At 45.7% G+C, this 18,470-nt stretch overlaps 1 protein-coding gene across 1 annotated transcript in view; it reads left to right on the top strand.

Moving 5' to 3' along the window:
• The first annotated feature begins 2,216 nt into the window (after positions 1 to 2,216).
• Positions 2,217 to 18,470, top strand: part of LOC120812318 (MOB kinase activator 2) — a 39,275-nt gene continuing 23,021 nt past the window's right edge. Inside the window, exon 1 of the mRNA XM_040168172.2 lies at positions 2,217 to 2,920. Within this exon, the coding sequence (XP_040024106.1) occupies positions 2,904 to 2,920 (17 nt within the window). The 5' untranslated portion in view covers positions 2,217 to 2,903. The remainder of the gene's footprint in view (positions 2,921 to 18,470) is intronic.

Below are 18,470 nucleotides of genomic sequence, written 5' to 3'. Positions count from 1 at the left end.
GACTGAAGCAGCCAAATAACATTCAGCCATCAATCATTTCATTTTCTACACGTGTGCATTTCCTACTGTGAGTTCTTAAAACAAAGGCTACAAGTAACCAAAGCTTATAATTTGCTTTGGTAAATGGTTATATAGGTACAACCAGCAGGACACAGGCTGCACTGATGCACATAACAAACTGCATCATCCTCGGCAAAACTGATTTTTAATTGGATCGTTTATGTGCATGATATCAATTCACATCAAATAATTGACTGAATTATTTAAAAAAGGCTTTTTTCATTACCTCAGGTTTTAACATGGCTGTCTTAAATGTATGCATATTTGTGAATGTTCTCCATGTTCTACACAGGCTTTGTGTCAACTAACGCGCCACACTGACCCCGTGTGGTCTTTGTGAGCATTACATCAGGTTTGAGGATTCCGCCGACTTCCTGTCAATCATTGCTGTAGCTCCGCCTCTCGCTGACGTGATTGGACGCAGCTGGAGCGTCAACGAGCCAATGACGTGGCTTCGCTGCCTGTTAACAGGGCTTTTTCTGAATGCCCTCTATGTCACCTGTGTGCCTCTGTTATTTTTAGAAGCCCGAGGATGCTGTCAGGAGAAATGGAGAGGGCGGGACACCAAAAGGGAAGAAGAAAGGAGTCTCCGGACTGACGACAATCCAGGGTGTCTCGCTCTCAATGGTCTCTCAAAGAAGGAGGCAGACGGGAAGAGAGGAGACGTTTTTACAGGGCAAAATGCATATTGACCCCATCTCTGCAAAATGCATCAGGCTACTTGATAGGTTTCATAAAGGGGTAAATGGCAATAGAGACACACGACAATAGAAGCTCTCAAAAGCTACATTGAATAAATGGTTAGAGTTAAGGCACATTGGGTAGATGCATTACACATATTGTACCAAAATCGAACAAATTAACTGAAAGATGAAGTAAGATGTTGTCCCTGGATGACATTTTTTCATCTTTTAAGTCACAGATACAGTATTTGGGATTTGATTTTACTTAAGTAAAACCAGCAGAAACCCCTCACTTTTGATAAGCTTTAACCAACACCGTTTGGCTATTTATTTGGGCAAATTTCTTTGAAAATTAATCAATTATCGGGAGGAGGCACTTGGCTCTTTAGACTATTGCAATTGTAACCAACACTAATTGATAAAATGTGACTAAATGAAGAGTTAACTTAAGACTTTGGTGTAGGACAAAACATAAATATAAGTCCCCTCCGACTCTGGACAAGCGATGCTGAGAGAAAGCCGAGCACCATGGCTGATAGTAAATAACAATTTAGCCAGTGATACTTGTAACTGGCCCACCTGCACAGGTTCACAGTGAAGGGTCAGTGCACACGAATGCCTTCTTGATGAAATTAACGGCCCCCCAGAGACATTTCTCTGGGTTTTGTTTGGAGTTAATCTGTTTTAATGATGGGAAGTGAGTAAAGGAACTGGTCCTGTGCACTGTATCATCTCGGTTTTCCATCCAGCACAGTAGCACACAGCAGATTGTACATGGCGGCATCATAGAGCCTGAGGCATACCAGCATTTCTGAACTAGAACACCCGGCCCCGAGCGTTCAGTGTGTCATTTCATTTATTGTAATGAGGGGACGGATCACAACATTATTTGGAGATGTGCATCAATCTATCATACTATAACAATGCTTCGTAATATGCCAGTGCAGACCTGCTTTTGCTGATATGGTACTTGCATTGCATCCATTCCCTTAACAAATTTGTAGTTGATCAAATTTCCAAAGCGTATTGACGTTTGTGGCCCCTCGGGGTCTGTGGTCCCAGCGCAGTCGCATGCATTGTCTGGTTGGTCAAGCCTTGGTCAAAGAGATGTGAAGCATTACAACCTTTATTTCAATGTCCACGAAGAATAGATTATGGTGTAAGGTTTACCTGTTATATAATGAGCTATAAACCTCCATAAATAAGTTACGACCAGGTATAAAGGGAAAATACGTTTTCATTAAAAAATAAAAATAAACAAGAAGTGATCTCCAACTACCAGGAGTTAAGCAATGTCTAATTATGACCCTTTATCACAGGTTGATTTTAAGTTGAGTTGTTTCCTCCTCAAGTCATTTGTTCATTTTTCTTAAATAATCTGGAAAGCTTTTATACATTTCAACCATTTTGATGTTGCTGACCCCACTGCCCTAGAAAAAGATGACAACTCATCCGTTATAACACCGGTTAAGACCCGAGCAGCAGGTCCACACACGCGCAGACATTCAAAGCAAACCCGGCATTACGTTCATCCAACTCGCTCACTGCGCATCCTATCGCGTCCGCGTTCAGGCACTGCTGCGTGACGCGCATTTTACGCACAGCAGAGACCGAGTGGCTCGCACCGTGTTTACTTCCGGACTCCGATTTAGACTTCGCTCCAAAAAGCAGCAGCAGCAGCAGCTCCGGCGGAGGCTCGGGAGGTCCGCCAGCACGGTAGCCTTACAAGGCTTCATGACAGAGGTTACCGACCGGACCACTGCGCAACCGGACACCCACGACACCGGGCGGACCGCGACGCCGCTCGCCCCGCTCAGGAGCCGCTGCCAGCTAAAACCGACTGATCCCACCGTGTCACCGCCGCTGCGTGATCCGAGCCAGCTGAGCCGAGGACCAAAACAAGGGCGACCGCTCGAGTTGTAAGCGGCGCGTGCGTTCGACCCGCCGGGACAACGACAGCCGGACGACACCCGAGCACCGGAGAGAGAGAGAGAGAGAGAGAGAGAGACAGGGGGAGGGAGAGCGACAGGACCCGCGGGGGGGCAGAGCAGCCTGGGCAGGCGGGGTGGTGGCTGGACAAACCAGGGGGGTCGCCTCCAGCTCCCGGTGGATTCATCCCCTGCTAGCTAGCGTTAGCCCAGCTAGCCGCAGCCAGCGGCCATGGATTGGTTAATGGGGTGAGTACCGACCGCTAACGCGCTCCTCCCGGCGGGGCAGCTGCGCAGTCTTTTCTAGCGCGGACCGCGAATGTGTTGCAACGGTTGCCTTCACTCCCCCCACCGACATTACCACCGCGTTAGACGGGTGCTAATGTCGGGAAATGAATTCCTTTCAAATGTCCACTCACGCGCATTTGTATAGCAGCGAGCGGGTAGCATGTCGTTTAGCTCCGCGATGCTAGCTCGATAGCAAAGCTGGTTCACGCTCTCCTCCCGCAGCGGGACTGTCTCCCGGGGGGGGGGGGGGGGAGATTTTGGTATCATCCCCGTTGGCCTGCGGCGATTAGGTGGTGAAAAAAGAGGCCAGTTTGATGTTGGGGGAGGCTATTAGTGGGGGCTGATTAACGCGGCTAACGTTAGCGGCGCGTCAAGTCCTGCTAACGCGTCGGATTTAGTTGTTGTGTTCCTGTGCAAGGTGCGCTGGCCTTATTCACGGGACCACACGTGCTAACTCCGCGCTACGTCACGTCAAATGCACGACTGTCACTAAGATGAGGTGCACTTTAAAGTAGCATACGGGGTATTTATCTTTGTAGGACACACCAGACAGAAGTTGAGGGTTAATGCAGCTGGAAGCGTGTGTGTGTGTGTGTGTGTGTGTGTGTGTGTGTGTGTGTGTGTGTGTGTGTGTGTGTGTGTGTGTGTGGTGTATAGCATGAGATGCATCTGCTTCAGCCTCGCACCTGTTAACATCGAGGTTCGTGGTCGCTGCCCTCAGTGAAATCGGTACAAGACACCAGCCTTGCATTTACTTATGTATTTGCAATGCAAACTTGGGGGCAACCCAGGTGCCTGTTCGACAAAGAATAGAAATGGAAAGAAATTCGACAAACCCATGCGTGGCCTATGAGGCTCATGATGGAAGATTTAATTCAATTGCTTGATTCTGAAACCCATCGGAATCGGATATCTTTGCAGAAAGGTGAACGTCCGGATCTGCACAGTAAGGTGTGTCACTGAGGTTTTGCAGACTGTTTTATCAGGACGACCGGCGGGCTGCACGTCTCAAGTAGATTGTGGCCCGAGGAAGGGTGGAGGCATGTTTGTCACGGGTGTTCCTTCCCATCGCATGCAGAGAGATAACCAATGCACCAGCGTACTCTACTGACTGTTAACCTCCCGGACCGACTGCTCGTTCGGCAGCAAGTAGACGGCGAGTCATTTCCACTTATGAAACTGTTCTCACAGTTTTAACCGCTGGGAGCTGAAATCATTTCCTGCGTGGTTCAAGCGATTCCAGGAGACGATGTAGAACCAAATGTCATCATTGTTTGTCTGGTTCATATTGCCCCTTCCACCAAAAAATGTGCCACGAAATCCATCTAATCTTGGGAGATTGTAAATTGGGATGACCCTGACAAAGATTATTATGCCTTTTGGGGTATTTTTATGCATGGCCTATTTTAATCGGACTGACAGAATATTGCATTGTGCAGTTGAAACCAAAAATAATTGGTTCTCATAAAACTGGTTTGTCAAGTTTTCTTCCACTTCTGACCGTGGTTTGCTTGGTTTTGGTAACTGGTTCATGCATCGTGTGTGATTTTATAGATCTTCCCAGTCACTCACTCTCATGACATTATTATTACTTTCTTTGCCCAGACACGTTCTCTTGTCGGCCCAAACTGGTGCACCAAGTGATCTTTGAGGGATTCAAATTAAACACTCACTCTCTTTTCGTTGTTGGAAGAGGTGAGGAAAGCGAAGAAGAAGCAAATGGGTGTAAAATACTGTACTTTCTTCCTGTGTTTGCTGACAATCGTGACTTTTATGGATGTCACTAAATGTAGTCACACTGACTCCCGAGTGCCACCTTTTTTTGAAGTCATTGCGTCATCATTCACACCATTCAAAACCGGAATTTCCTATTCATGACACATTGAAGTGAAATGGGTGATCTGTGGCAGCTGCGTTCCTTTGCGTGCCACACTGTAGCTCGCCCTGCATCACCTGTGACTCAACGGCGCATCGTCATCCTGCACGATCGGCGCGATGCGAGTGTTGTTATCAAACATCCCTCTTCTAAAGGTTTATCATTTTCCAATTTCAATATAATCAACAATATTTTCAATAGTTTTGTGTATTTGCAATCACAGTTCCGCTGAGACGACACCAAACACTGATAGATTTACATTTAGATGATACATTTAAAACATCAACATCACAACTTTTATCACATGACATTTTGCATCAAGAGCTATGACGTCAGCTCTGGAAAATGGCAACTTGTGCCGCAGTTATTAACAGGAGAATTGTACATGATGTTGTTTTACCGCATTACGGCAACACAGCGTTTTGAACATGTAAACTTGTTTCCAGCACCCCACCCCCCCCCCGCCCCCCCGAGCAAAGTGATGTGTCCCTGCGAGGTGCGGCCCAAACACAGATGTGCTTCTTTTATTTTACAAATCACCAAAAGTGTTTTTCTGGTAGACCTGAGGCAGCCCGGGCCGAGACTTATTAAGACCGCTCAAGCCGGAAAAACCTTTCGGGGCTACATTATTTTACATATTGGACCGGTCTGCTTCGGTGGCAGTTAGGCCAGTATCTCATCGCACACCTGGGCTGATGTGATCAGTCCTTTCACTGATGGTGTTTAATGCAACGCTATTGTATTTCTTAGTCCTGCAGTAACCTTTTCTGTTTGTTCACCCAAATAACAGCATGTGCACCTCTGTTTACTTACTCAGCGGGGAGAAAATATTACAACTGCTCTTAGATGCTGCACCTCAAACGCTGCTTGTTCAACAGAAAAGATAAAAACGTTCTTTTTCTTTCCACCACCATTGGTTTACATGCCTCCATTGGTTTACATGCCTCCATTTTCCAAGTGAAGGGTCAATATTGTACTCAAACAATAAGGTATGAGAGGCAGTACTTTATCTTCAATAGTGTTACAGTTGGAGTTCGACGTTAAGCTTGACGCGCAGCAGAGTGCCGGAAACCCTCCAACTTACTATAAATAGTAAGTAGGAAAATAGTTGTAGCCACAATACGCTGTGTATCGCATTTCAGTATAGAAAAAATAGTCCCTGTACGTGTGGCTGTTGCTATGCAAAAAAACACATTGTAAACATGTAATTAGATTAGCTTGGAGATCGGCATTAATTTGTGCGTTGTCCGAAAACATCCCAGGTCTCCTTGCCAGATCTCATTCATTCATTCACAAAAGCTTGCGTTGCCGGAAACCGACCATTTGCGACGTTGCCGGTCTTTGTTTCGGTGATCACTACCGAGCTTAAAAGCCAAAATGACAACTAACGGTCGCGCTGCTGCTGCTGCCTCTTGGAGTGTCTTTTCTTGGCATTATGCTTATCTCAAGATTTGTAAATGAGATAAATCATATCTATGCATATGCATAATAATGGATAGTTACATAACCTCTATAAAGCTGACAACACACACACATTTTTTTTGAAGTTGAAGCATAAGCAGCATTACACTAATAATGTATTACACAATATACCTCACCAGACTGTCATGTAGCTCAACTTAAGACCTACCTTTAAATTAAATTAAACAAAACTAGTGAAATTTGTAGAACAGTAAAACTGTGTTTAAATGATCTGCCTTTCCGCCTGAATCCCTCGACAAACGTCAGTAAACGGCTGGATAAGGCCTACGTTTTTTTGTTTGTTTTTTAGGAAATGTTGGACCAGTTGCGCCGGTAATGTTTTCAGCGGTGCTAATGTGCTTAATTTATCACCAAACAACGACGGGGGATTTGCACAAACGCCGTCATCACCTGCGTGTCTGACGCTGCAGCCGTTTGGTGCTCCGCACTGCGCCGTCACGTCTACCTGTGCACGTGCCTGGTCTCACCGACCGGCCTCTTGCTGACGGATCGGCTGCATGACGAGCAGCTCAGTTGCTTGTTTACATCTCAGTCCCTTCCCGCCCAGCGACTCACTCCACCACTGTACTCTCCCTCTCCATCCGTCTCTGGCTCTTTCTCTCGCGAGGACGATGATGTGCAGAGACGTTTGCGTGCTCGACTGCCGCCTGAGCCGCAGTTGTTCAGCCACGGGGAGCGAGGCAGCGCGGAAAAGGCCCTCGGCGGCCACCGCCCTTTCCCAGACAGCGAAAGCCAGCCAGGGGTGTTATGTGTGTGTTTTCCAGAGCCGAGCATGTAGTACAGCCTCTACGCGCAGTAATATTGTACACGCTGGGTTGTGTTGTTTTGACAAAGGTGGGAAAAATGTTGCAGAGCGAGAGTTTAAACTAACGTCCTCCGACTCCCGCCTCTGACATCGGTGCCCTGTTTTTGACATTTGCTTCCCGTGAGGTCCTCGTCGTTATTCCGCACCGACTGCAGCAGATTTCCCCTCATCCCCCTGCTAAGCTGTTGTGGTGCAGATTTCACAGGAAGGTGAGGCCTCCATCAGAAGTTGATCCGGGGACGTACACGACTAGTCGGTGCAGAAAGACCGGCTGGTGTCTGGAGTAAAAGGGCTGAATACATTTTAAGCGAGCTGTCTGAAGACACTGCTGTGTTTTCATTAGTGTGCATCATGGAGCGACATATAAAGGCTCTATTGAATGCCTTTTTTTAAGGAGGCAAATATAGCCTGGGTACAAGAACACACACACATACACACGCTCCCGAGTAAATACTTCCCCTTCCCTTTTCCAGACATAGAGACGCGGAGGCCCCGAACTGAGTGTGATGCCATAATGACTCTGCAGGTTGCATCCCACTGAATTATATGTGTATGTGTATTATATGTGTGTATATATGTAAATGTATGGATAATTGAAGAATCCTCGTGCACACCCGTCTGTTCGCGAGCACTTGAGATAGAAGCTCTGCAGGGGTTTTTTTTTTTTCCATTTTATTTCACTTTATTGTATGAAATGTTATGATGTGAAGCACTTTGAGTCTGCCTTGTGTATGAAAAGCGCTATACAAATAAAATTGCCTTGCTTTAAAGGAAGGACACGCACAAACTGATGCCAATCAATCAATCATCAGCTGCCAGGGAGAATAATAATAAATAACAAAAATCTGTCTAAATGTGAGGCTGCCGCTGTGTTAAGGCTGCTCTGCATCTATCGAGAGGACGCGGCTGAGGAGCGTTTTTTTTCGAGGGAAGAGCCCGGCTCGGAATGAAGGCAGCAAGGGAGCTGGTCTTCAGGGTCGTTCCATTTCTGCTGCCGGGTCAGGGTCCCCTAATGGGGGCAGCTGACTGGCCTCCCACAAGTCAGGCCGAGAGCAGATGAGATGAGCCCGATGACACTTGTGATGATCCCCGGGGGAAGTGTGTTCGTAAACAAGGAAACATGCTCTGTCCGCTACACACACACACACACACACACACACACACACACACACACACACACACTGTACAGTCGTTGCCTTGCATACACAGCTGTGTGGCCTGGTGTCACCGGCCTTCTCTTCTATGTGATGTGCCTCCAGCCATACAGAGACCTGCTAAACGCAACCCTCCTAAAAGCCTTTTTAAATCACCGGTGGCCTCTGGACCGGGTCATCTGGTGACAAGGGCTAACGCCGAGCCAACGGCCTTGTGGCGCTAGCAGCTGCGTTTTTCAAAAAGCTAGCCGCCGGGTATTATGAGGATCGGAGGCGGGGGAGCGAGGACCTCCTTCTCCCCACCATGTCCAACTGCGTGGTGATAATAATGTGAGAGACGACCGTGTGACCTTTTTACGTGTTACCGATGTAACTGGTGATGGACGGACTGAACCAGCTGAGCTACCTAACAACCCTGTGCTCCCTGCAGAGGTCTTCTACCCGGCACTGAGAGCTCGAGTGGGCCGAGTGTCATGTAGGAGGGGCGGTGGAATGAGGCTAAGTGGAGGTGAGATGGACGAGATTAGCCAACACGGGGAGCCGTCGGTGACTCCTCCTGACCTCCTCTCTTGCATGCTGTTCCCCCAGTAGGCATTAAGGTCTAAATATGCCGGATCTTCCCATTCCTGTGATGCAATTTCTTAGCATCCTTTGTTGGACTTTCATAACCCACCTCTCAGGTAGGAACATAGGCCTTTTGTCAGAGATTTGTAGTCTCAAAGCCTCTAATCATCACGTCTGAGGCCCCCGACACATTATGACCTTGCTGACCCAACTTCAAAGGCCAGGATTTGTCCTGATGAGGGGGCAGATATAGCAACGGTCTATGTTTGTCCTGCTCTGGATGAGGCTGTGTGTGCACAAACTGGATTATAGGCGTCCTGTAAGCTATTCTGCCCTCAGTCTTCAGATGATATGTCGACTTGCACTTTTTTTTTTTTTGGTGTGCAAGCGAGAGACGCCGAGACACATTTGCCACATCCGCTTCCTCTTGCAGAGGAACAGTAGGTCAGGGGCTTCGAGTTTGTGTGTCGCTCAGGGCCCAAGGGAGGGAGGGAGAAATCCAGTGCACGCAGACGGCCTCTGTTTGTCCTATTCTTTGGCGAGTGCAGCATAACCTCGGCGAGGTACCGGGGGCCCTCTTTCGTGTTGAGAACTGTTTAGCCCCTCAGCCCTGCCGCACTGTGTTTGCCATGTCAAGGGCGGCTCGGTGCAGTCGGGACGCTGCCCTGAGTCAAGAGAGCTGACATTGCTGAGGTCACAATGACTCAATGATTCTTGATTTTTATTTTCTTCTATTGGCTATGCGTGCTTCCCCGTCTCTCATGTCCTACATGTCGTGTGTGTGCGACATTATTGCATTTGGCCTCATGTTTGCCTAGTGTGTGTGTGTGTGTGTGTGTGTGTGTATGTGTCTGCCCTCCACCGGTGCTCTCCTTTCCTCCTCATTGTTCAGCCGCTCCCACCAGGCCTGGGGAGTCGGGGCCCATGAGCTCGCTCGCTCGCTGCTCGCTTGCCGCTGATGAGCAAACCGTGAGATGCACAAACGCAGGAAGATCAGGCGCCCCGTCGCTCTGCCCCGGTGCTGCAGAAACAGGCGACGTGAGCGCCTCTAACCGCACAAGCCTGCTTCTGACTTTCAGTCTCCTCCTCCTCCTCCTCCTCCTCCTCCTCCTCACTGCTTGCTACGGTCACCACTGCACCGCCTGCCTCGGTTCCCGCTGATTAGCCTTTGTGCACGATTTGATATTTGTTAATTTGACAGTTTAGTGAAGCGGCCTTCATGGGCTGTCGTGCCATGTGCTGCTGTGGTTTGCACTTAGTCAAATAGGGAATCCAACAATATCATTTAGATATCCAGTTTTCTTATTCTATCTTTCCCAGAAAAGTTCTTGCTCCTAGCAGCTGACAATAGTACTTCAGCTAATAAACAAAAGGCAATTTTAAAAATACCTCAAATGTTTTATGGTTACGGAGATTCTGTGATCGACCAAAGAGGAAAGCATTATAACCTTTGCCCTGTCCTTAAATGTCCCCCACCTGCTGCCTTCCTGTAGACCCTCCTCCACGCTGCTGTTTTCACCAGCGTTTTCGGCCATTGTCACCACTTCATTAGTAAGTGAGTCACAGCTCAGGACCTCAGTCTTATTCGTCTAAAAATACTTGCACTTAGTTGTGGCATGCAATTCAAATTTAACATCGGGGACAGTTGATTTTCTCTCTGCAGGATTTGGATGCATTGTGGTGTTTTACCACTAGAGGGCAGCACGTGTCCAGTGCACGTGACTGTCCAGTGTGCAGGGATGTGCTGCAGAAAAAAAAGGAAAAGATGTAGCAGACGTGGTGTGGAGACCGTATGGATCCAATGAGGATAAAGTCCAATCTGGTTGTTGTATAACGATGGCCTGCAGGCCGCTCTCACATGGCCGTGTTAAGCGGCTGCAGTATTAAAAGACGCAGTACCAGTCCCCCACCAGCTAGAGGCACAGATCAATAGTTCTGTTCTTCAGTGCTGTGGCAGAGTATTTTTCTTTCCTTTTCAATATCTTTTTTATTTATTTTTTGTTCATGTGAGGTTATCGAGATTCTTTGAGGAAAAAGCCCAGAAGACGCTCGTTTTTCTCCACAAAGGACCCTCGTCTCGTCCAGTCACTCATTAAAGGCCCAAACGCCAGACGTGGCATCGCCGCCGCCTTCCTCCTCCTTCCATTGTCTTTCTATCCTCACCTCCTCCATCCGCATCTCTGTTCCCATGCCCGCAACGCCAGAGTGCACGCCAGTCAACAGCACGTCTCATCACTGCGCCCCAGGGAGACGACAAGGAAGTGCGGACGCTTCTCGTCTCTAGCAGGCGGTAGGTGGCGCCACTGTCCCACTGTCCTCTGCAGTTCCCCCGTTTCGGTCCTTCGCCAAGCAGTGTCCTTCACTGCTCCCCGGCCGCAGGATCGATATGCGGACTGGTGACGGCACAATCAATGATTTCCATTTTTAGCTGATTCATAGTTGATTGAGTATGGAAATTACTGCTTATTTATTTTTATTTTTAGCAGTGTCTTCCCCACCCACCTTCAAGAATTAGTACTTAACAATTTATTTTATTCAATTCTTTTGCAGACTTAAAAGTTGTTGACCGTATTTACAGTATTTGAAGGTTGAATTGTTAACTCTTTAAAGTGATCACTGGCTCCGCACCACCTACAGAGTAATAATAATAGAATAATAGTTTCAGTGTAACTTTCACTGATTTCACCTTCTGATGTTTACTGTCGACTGTAGACACAAGTCTTGGAAAAGTAAGCAAGTGGGGTTTGATTATTTTTCCAATGCTACTCCAGAGCTTTACATTCCCAAAATGCCAAAGCAATGAAGTGTGCGGATATGTTTCCATTTAATTTCCCGGAAATCAAAGCTATCCAGATATTGAAAGATGATACCCATTGGGTTCCAGAGACCAGAAAAACCCAAAACATAATATTTCCCTTTATTGGGGAGAATCTAAGGAGACCATTGAGGAAAAATATCAACACCACCGTATTTTACACGCTGCTGCCCCAAATGTGAAATCCCTCTGCTGCAGATGTAATAGACAGACACTGAGGTGACTATGAGCGGTGAGTTGATCATGGGCCGGGCTGTATCTGAAAGATACACACACCAACCTGTGTGTGTGTGTGTGTGTGTGTGTGTGTGTGTGTGTCCTTTCATACTGCGGCCCTCGGCGTGGGCCCAGCATATACCTCCGACTGTGCCCAGTGTCCGTGTTTATTCGGGTGTGTTGTTGAGAGAAAAGGCTAAGTTTGTGGTGCTTGGCACCCTACGTGCATCATATTAACATGAATGTCTTTTTTGGCATCACAGCCAGGAGTGTTGTTGTTGTTGTGTGTCTTGGTGTGTGTATGTGTGTGCGCGCGTGCGCTCTCAGTCAGTATAACCTCTGTGCTGGGGAACTTGGCGCATGCAGTGACATGGTCACTCTAAAGCTCTCATACATGCACTCAAGTTGCTGGAGCCACAGATATATGTGTGTGTTTGTATGTGTATGTGTGTGTGTGTGTGTGTGTGCGTGTGTGTGTGTGTGCGTGTGTGTGCGTGTGCGCTGCGGTCCGGCCTTGCAATATATTCCTGGAAAGCCTGTGTAGGATTTGTGGGGCGTGGGCCTAATCCACTGCATCAGCGATGACTGTTTTCGAGTTAACGAGCATTTCAGTAGTCCCCTCCCGCCCCCCACCCTCCCTCAATATAAACCTCATCAGAGAAAATGTGCAGCGTCAAGACAAATTGAAGGAAGGAGACGGCATGTGTGCGTCAACGGGCATCTTGAACTCTATCTGTATGCGGGGAGGGATTTGAGCTCGATGGACAGGAGGGGGTGATAAGAGAGGAAAGTGTGTGTGTAGAAAAAGAGGCTTGAATGGGGTTTGAGAAGGCTGAGAGAGCTCAAATTAGCTTGATGAAGGGGCTGCAAAGGGAGCAATAAAATCAAGGGAAGTCGAGGTGCAGGCCATGAATAGGTGCAGGAAGGAGGAATGGATTGAGACTGAATAGGAGGGAGGGAGGGAAGGGGGGAGGTAAATTGCACCAATAAAGCCCAGGCTAATTGTGCCTCTGCATTCTCCAACGTTCACCCGCTTCTCCTTCCGCCATCCTCTCTTTTCTATTTCGGACTGCAAACCTCCTCTATCTTCCACATTCCTCCCATACTCGTTTTTCTCCTCCGGCCTTGCTTCTTCCTCCTCCTCCTCCTCCTCCTCCTCTCCTCCCTAAAGTGGCTGTTGTGTAACTCTGCAGAGACTGATCCAGCAGCAGTGATGCCATTGATCAGCAGTTCTGGTGCCAGGCTGCTCTCATTGTAATAAACAAGCTCTGAGCCGCTGGAACCGACCCAGAGTGCTTTCACAGGTCTGGAGGAATCACTCACTCAGTCAGCGTGGTTACATGGATTCGAATAACTGGCTTAGTCGGACTGAAATCAAATTATCCGTTTCATGTAAACACCTTTGTCCGACTATGTGCGGTCCGACTACGATCCAACTAACACCCCTCGATAACTCGATCCGATCCAGTTGATAGTTTGACTATTGCGGCATGTAACGGTGAATCGGATAAGGAACTGGACTTTGCGTCTTTGCGCATGCTTGAGATCTCGCCGCCCTCCTCCCTCCCAGGTCGTGACCCGGAAGTCGAAAGAGACTGCTGGGAGCCTGGCCGGCAGAAAACCAACAAACAACGCTATGGACAACACAAGAGTCCCTAGTAGAGCACAACGGCGTAGATTCGGGTTTTCAGTTGCCAACTACCATGAGTAAGTTAATTTCAGTTGCATCACACTAAAACAAGTGCTAGATACCAGATGCTAGCTGATGCTGTTTGTGAGATGTGTTAGCAGTGCTAATATGTGTTGAAACATGTGTACCTTCCCATAACTTGCGAGGAATTAAATCAACGATGAAAACAATGTACAATCATAAAACGTAAGGCTAACCTGGGTCCCACTTGATAACCGTAACTTTCGAAGCTAACATGGGTGCCACTTGCTAGCTAGCCCTCAGCCCTTAGTCTTTGAGAAACGTGTAGACCTTCCCACTAACTTGCACGGAATTCAATTTACAATGAAAGCTAGTTACAAACATAATAAAGTGTACATTACATAAATTGTACTTTCTACATTTGTTTTTGCACTTTAGTTGAGTTTTTATGTTTCTTTGTCTATTTTTATGTGCATGTAATTTCTTTGTGCACGTAATTACGCACGTAATTACGCACGTATTTGAATAATAACCAAAAAATAAAATACAATACTTTGAAAATGACAGTGTATTTCTAACTCCGTTACACCTCTATAAAACATACTACCTTAAGCTTGTAACATACCTAGAAATCTCAATAGCTTGGTGGTAGCTCCACTAGTTTCTGCATGAATAACTTTCAGTAACTTAACTCATTTATTGATCTTATTGATTTTATGCATACATTAATATGTCTTCAGAGTACGACTTACTTTTGGTAACAGGTGTGCCTGGCTGAGCACGTTAGCGCCATGAGCACACCCAGGCATCTTACAGCTGATGCTCCAGAAGCTTAAAGAGAACAATTTGGCAGGTTTTAATGACACACACGACACACTGTAACACACACGTGAATATATGTAGGCGACACAGGACACACACACAAACACGCACACGCAGGCCTGAGGTCGCGGTGAATTGAATTAGTAAGCATTCACGTTGCACAGTGCAGACAACTAAATGTATTTGGCCCAAACTTACCGATACATGTCGTCCACTACGCCTTGGAGGACAGCGGTATTGGTGCTCGAACAGTCACCTCCGCGGGCTTCATGACTCCTTCCATAATTCCACACAACTTGTGGAAAGATCCTCGAGTCATACGAAAGTTCGCTTTCCAGTCCTCGTCATCAAATACGGTCAAAACATCTCTCTCCCAGAAGACTTTGTTTCTGCTCTTCATCCAGAGTGCTCTTCGAGACCTTTGCGGTACAATGGCAGAGTGCAACAATATATTGTTGGTCAGAATTAAATTAACCATGTACCTTCGGTGACAGCGTCTTCTCTCCATTATCAAATCAGCCAATAGCACCATTCGCATTCGCTGTGCTCCTATTAACATCATGCACAAATAGTAGAGGGATGTAGCTTCACCTTGCTCTCCGTTCGCCATCTTTCTTGTGATGTTGATGTTGTTGTTGTTGGTTGTTGTTGGTAGTGGTGAAGCGGTCAAGCGGAAATGGCTGTATCACAACTAGTTGTAATGAAAACAGCGCCACCTATCGTATCGGATATGACACGCTTTCGGCCAATGATTCGATTTATTCACTGCCATGTATATTGGGATAATAGCACTTGCCCCGAAAGATAGCATAGTCCGACTAAGCAAAGATTCCAATTATACCATCATGTAAACAAACTGACAGACACACACACACACACACACACACACACACTCACAGACACACACTTCAGACCTATGACGTAATGCAGAAGAACCTAGAATTGTCTTAAATTTACAGCTTGTCTGGATTCCATCTTTTTGTACTGTAATACCTCCAGACCATACACACAAAAGTTAACAAGACATTATTTTATCTTTTTTATTTTTATTTAGTGGACCCGGTGGTCAGGATTCTTTGAACAACATTACTTGTCTTCTGTCGTTATCCTGTTGGAGAGGATTTAAAGTTCCAACGTTTTGGGCTGAAAATAGCTCCTTTCTTCCATCTTTCTTTTGTCTTCAAGCCAATGCAGAAATCTTTGTGAAAGTTCTGAAAACGCCATGTTGGGATCTGGTCTTTCCATTTTGTCATCTTTGTGGTCTTGCCCTCTGCTCAACATATTCCCTCTCTCCTGTTCTCCACATCCATCTATCTTCTCTATTTTCCATCTTCTCTTTACCATTACCATAATATTACCATATAATCCAAACTTGACAAAACAAGAGCTTGGGATCAGCCAAGCGGTTTCCAGTGTACACAGACACACACAGCCCCAGGGGCCAGGTAGCCTAGACGCCAACGATGCAAGTAGACTGAAGATCACCTCGGTGTCTGATCAAAGTCAGCTTGAGCTTTTGGTAAAAGCGCTTTGTCCTTGCTGCCCGTGTTTGTCACAGAGGGTTCAGAGAGCAGCCAGCCGGTGATAATGGTTCATTGTTACGGCCAACGAGGTCCTCACTGCAGCACCTGGTGTGAGGACACAAGCTTGTTGGTCACAGTAGTGGCACATTAAGTAGGCGGACTTCCAAAGTATGTCATCAAGTCCACGGTTCCTTTCTTTGTTCAATCAGATCTCGTAATCACCTTTTCTGCTTCCTGTAGTTCGTGCATTTTTACCTGAATCCTGTGCCACGGATTGTCCCACATGGAAGGGCTACTTTGGATTTAAATGGCATCAATGGTCCTATTCTGAAGGCCGGCGCATGCTTCTGTGTTTGCGTCTGCGTCGTTGCGTCGACGCACTCGTTTAGTATTGTTCTTCTATTCTTTATTAGTTGGAATGCTTTAAGCATTCCAAGTATTGTTCTTCGAATCTTTATTCTTCAACTTCATCTTCTTCTATTTCTTCCGCGGCACCTTTCAACTCCTTCACACTTTCAGCTATTAAAACCGTTCAAATATTAAAATGTTCAGCTCCTTTCTGGCTTGAGGGCTATGACTTTTCAGCTTTCTACCTCTTAAGCTTGAATTTATATAAATCAATAATCACTAATATTTAAACATGGTTTTCAAATGGAGATTGTTTTCAAATCCTCCTTAAACTTCTTCAACTTTCAGATATTTCAGCTCCGCCAATCTTTCAGCTACAGACACCATTTAAACTTTCAAATGTTGACACAGGTCTCAACTATTTTATGAAAAAAACGGCTTGTGGATATCTATTGTACTTTTTTCATAATCACTGATTATGTTTCACTAGTTCTTAGCTCCGTTTCTGACTTTTACATGAGTGTGTATTACCATACTACTAGTATTTCTACTGCTATTAATACTACAACTACTACTGATGTTATTACAAATACTACTATGGCTAATAGTATCAGTATTCCAGCTGTTTCTACTGCTATTGATAATAAACCGACTGCTACTGCTAGTACTACTAATACCAAAATTACAACTTTAACTAATACTACTACTAATATTACTACAACCAATTTTAAACCTCTTTTTATTCATCTCAGCTTTTGTTATTTCTCTACTTTTTTAAATTCAATTAAGCTCCTGCAACTTCTGTATTTTTTAGAAAATCTATTGGAATTCAGCTTCCCCACTTCCTGTATTTTCAGCAATTCTTTAAAATAATTTCAGCTTTTCTTATGCCTCTATTAACAGCAATGTTTTAATATTCATTTCTTTATTCTTTTTTGCAATATTTCCAATTTATTTCAGCTGTTTTCATTTCTGCTTTTTCAGCAAATCTATTGAAATTCCTTTCAGCTTCTCCCATTTCTGTATTTTCAGCTATTTCAAATTAATTTCAGCTTTTCTAATATCTGTAATTTCAGATGTATTCAAATTCCCTTCAACTTTCTGTATTTTCAGCTATATTTAAATATTCATTTCAGCTTTCAGCTTTTTGCATTCCAACGCATTTTCAGCAGGAAATGCCTTTTCTAGTTATTCTATTTCTTCCGCGCCCCCTTTCAACTGCTTCCCATTTTCAGCTATTTAAACCGTTTAAATATTAAAATATTCAGCTCCTTTCTGGCTTGAGGGCTATGTATGTTCAGCTTTCTACCTCTTAAGCTTGAATTTATATAAATCAATAATCATTAATATTTTAACATGGTTTTCAAATGGAGTTTGCTTTCCAAATCCTCTTCAACTTCTTCAACTTTCAGATTCTTCAGCTTCGCCAATCTTTCAGCTACAGACACCATTTCAACTCTCAAATGTTCACACAAGTCTAAACTATTTTATGGAAAAAATGCTTCTTGATATCTATTGTACTTTTTTCATAATCACTGATTATGTTTCACTAGTTCTTCGCTCCGTTTCTGACTTTTACATGAGTGTGTAAAGCGTCTGCTAGAGTGGAGAGCTCGAGGCTAGAGTGTGAAGCAGCGCAGGAATCTGGTTAAAAAAGTATGGAACTTCTGTCCTTGCAGCCAAAGTATACACTCTAGAGGCTTCATTTCTTCAGATTAATGAGGGCATGGTTGTGCTGATTGGATTAATGTGTTCATGGAATCCCAGAGTTCTTTAGTTTTGGCCCAAGGAGTGTTAGAGTGACACAACCTCTGCCAAAAGCCCCATAGGCTCCAATACAAATCTGCCGACATATTTCTCTAAAAATCCAGAAGGTACACGTTTTGTCAACGGCCATAGGAGCCGTATTTATTACCGGACAGACATAAAACGCACATCCATGCGTTCGGTAGAGTCTTGGGTCTCGTAAAAACGCCGTATTTTTTAGATAGCTGTTATAGTTTTGCGCTGAATGTCATTTGTTTGAGGTGTGGATTGTGTGTAACTCGCTGTCCTGTGTCTGCCCTTTTGCAGCCGCACAGGTGTGTCGTTGCCGTGGTTGCTCGCTCACACGCTGCAAGATCTGTCTGTGGCTCACAGCTGCTCCTATGACCTGATTAGTGGAGTCACATCACGCAGCTATGCTTTCTGTCAACAGACCAATATGATAAAGACACTCGCCCCCCCTCCCCCCTCCACCCTGACCTCTTCTCACT

This window comes from Gasterosteus aculeatus, chromosome Y (assembly GCF_964276395.1).
Source record: "Gasterosteus aculeatus chromosome Y, fGasAcu3.hap1.1, whole genome shotgun sequence".
Lineage (NCBI taxonomy): Eukaryota > Metazoa > Chordata > Actinopteri > Perciformes > Gasterosteidae > Gasterosteus > Gasterosteus aculeatus.
The sequence above is the reverse complement of the archived record's forward strand: the minus strand, read 5'-3'. Positions and strand labels throughout refer to the sequence as shown.